Raw genomic sequence first — 267 nt, 5'->3', positions numbered from 1 at the left:
CTCCCTGGGCCGGCTGGCGCACCCCCACCTCTGGCAGCGCCAGCAGCAGCGCGCCCACCCAGATGACCGCCAGCTTGGCCGTCGTCGATGTGCAGTTTTCGATCATCTCGTAATACATCTGTACGTTGGTGGCGGCACGGAATCGGTCGATGCAGAGGGCACACAGTGTGAAGGTGGTGACTCCCAGAGAGGCTACCTGGGAAGGAGGAAAAGGGATGCAAGTTAATACAGATGCTGTCTGCTGTCATAGAATGGTTTGGGTTGGAA

At 58.4% G+C, this 267-nt stretch overlaps 1 protein-coding gene across 1 annotated transcript in view; it reads right to left on the bottom strand.

The window, feature by feature from the left end:
• The window catches only part of GPR37 (G protein-coupled receptor 37 (endothelin receptor type B-like)), a gene marked incomplete at its 5' end in the record, with an annotated part of 988 nt that extends 792 nt beyond the window's left edge, over window positions 1–196 (bottom strand). Inside the window, 2 exon segments of the mRNA XM_010022323.1 lie at window positions 1–3; window positions 5–196. The exon segment at window positions 1–3 is cut by the window's left edge and continues 792 nt beyond it. Of these exon segments, the coding sequence (XP_010020625.1) occupies window positions 1–3; window positions 5–196 (195 nt within the window).
• Between the last annotated feature and the right edge of the window lie 71 nt (window positions 197–267).

Source organism: Nestor notabilis, unplaced genomic scaffold (genome assembly GCF_000696875.1).
Source record: "Nestor notabilis isolate BGI_N333 unplaced genomic scaffold, ASM69687v1 scaffold10609, whole genome shotgun sequence".
Lineage (NCBI taxonomy): Eukaryota > Metazoa > Chordata > Aves > Psittaciformes > Psittacidae > Nestor > Nestor notabilis.
This window is presented reverse-complemented; position numbering and strand designations above follow the sequence as displayed.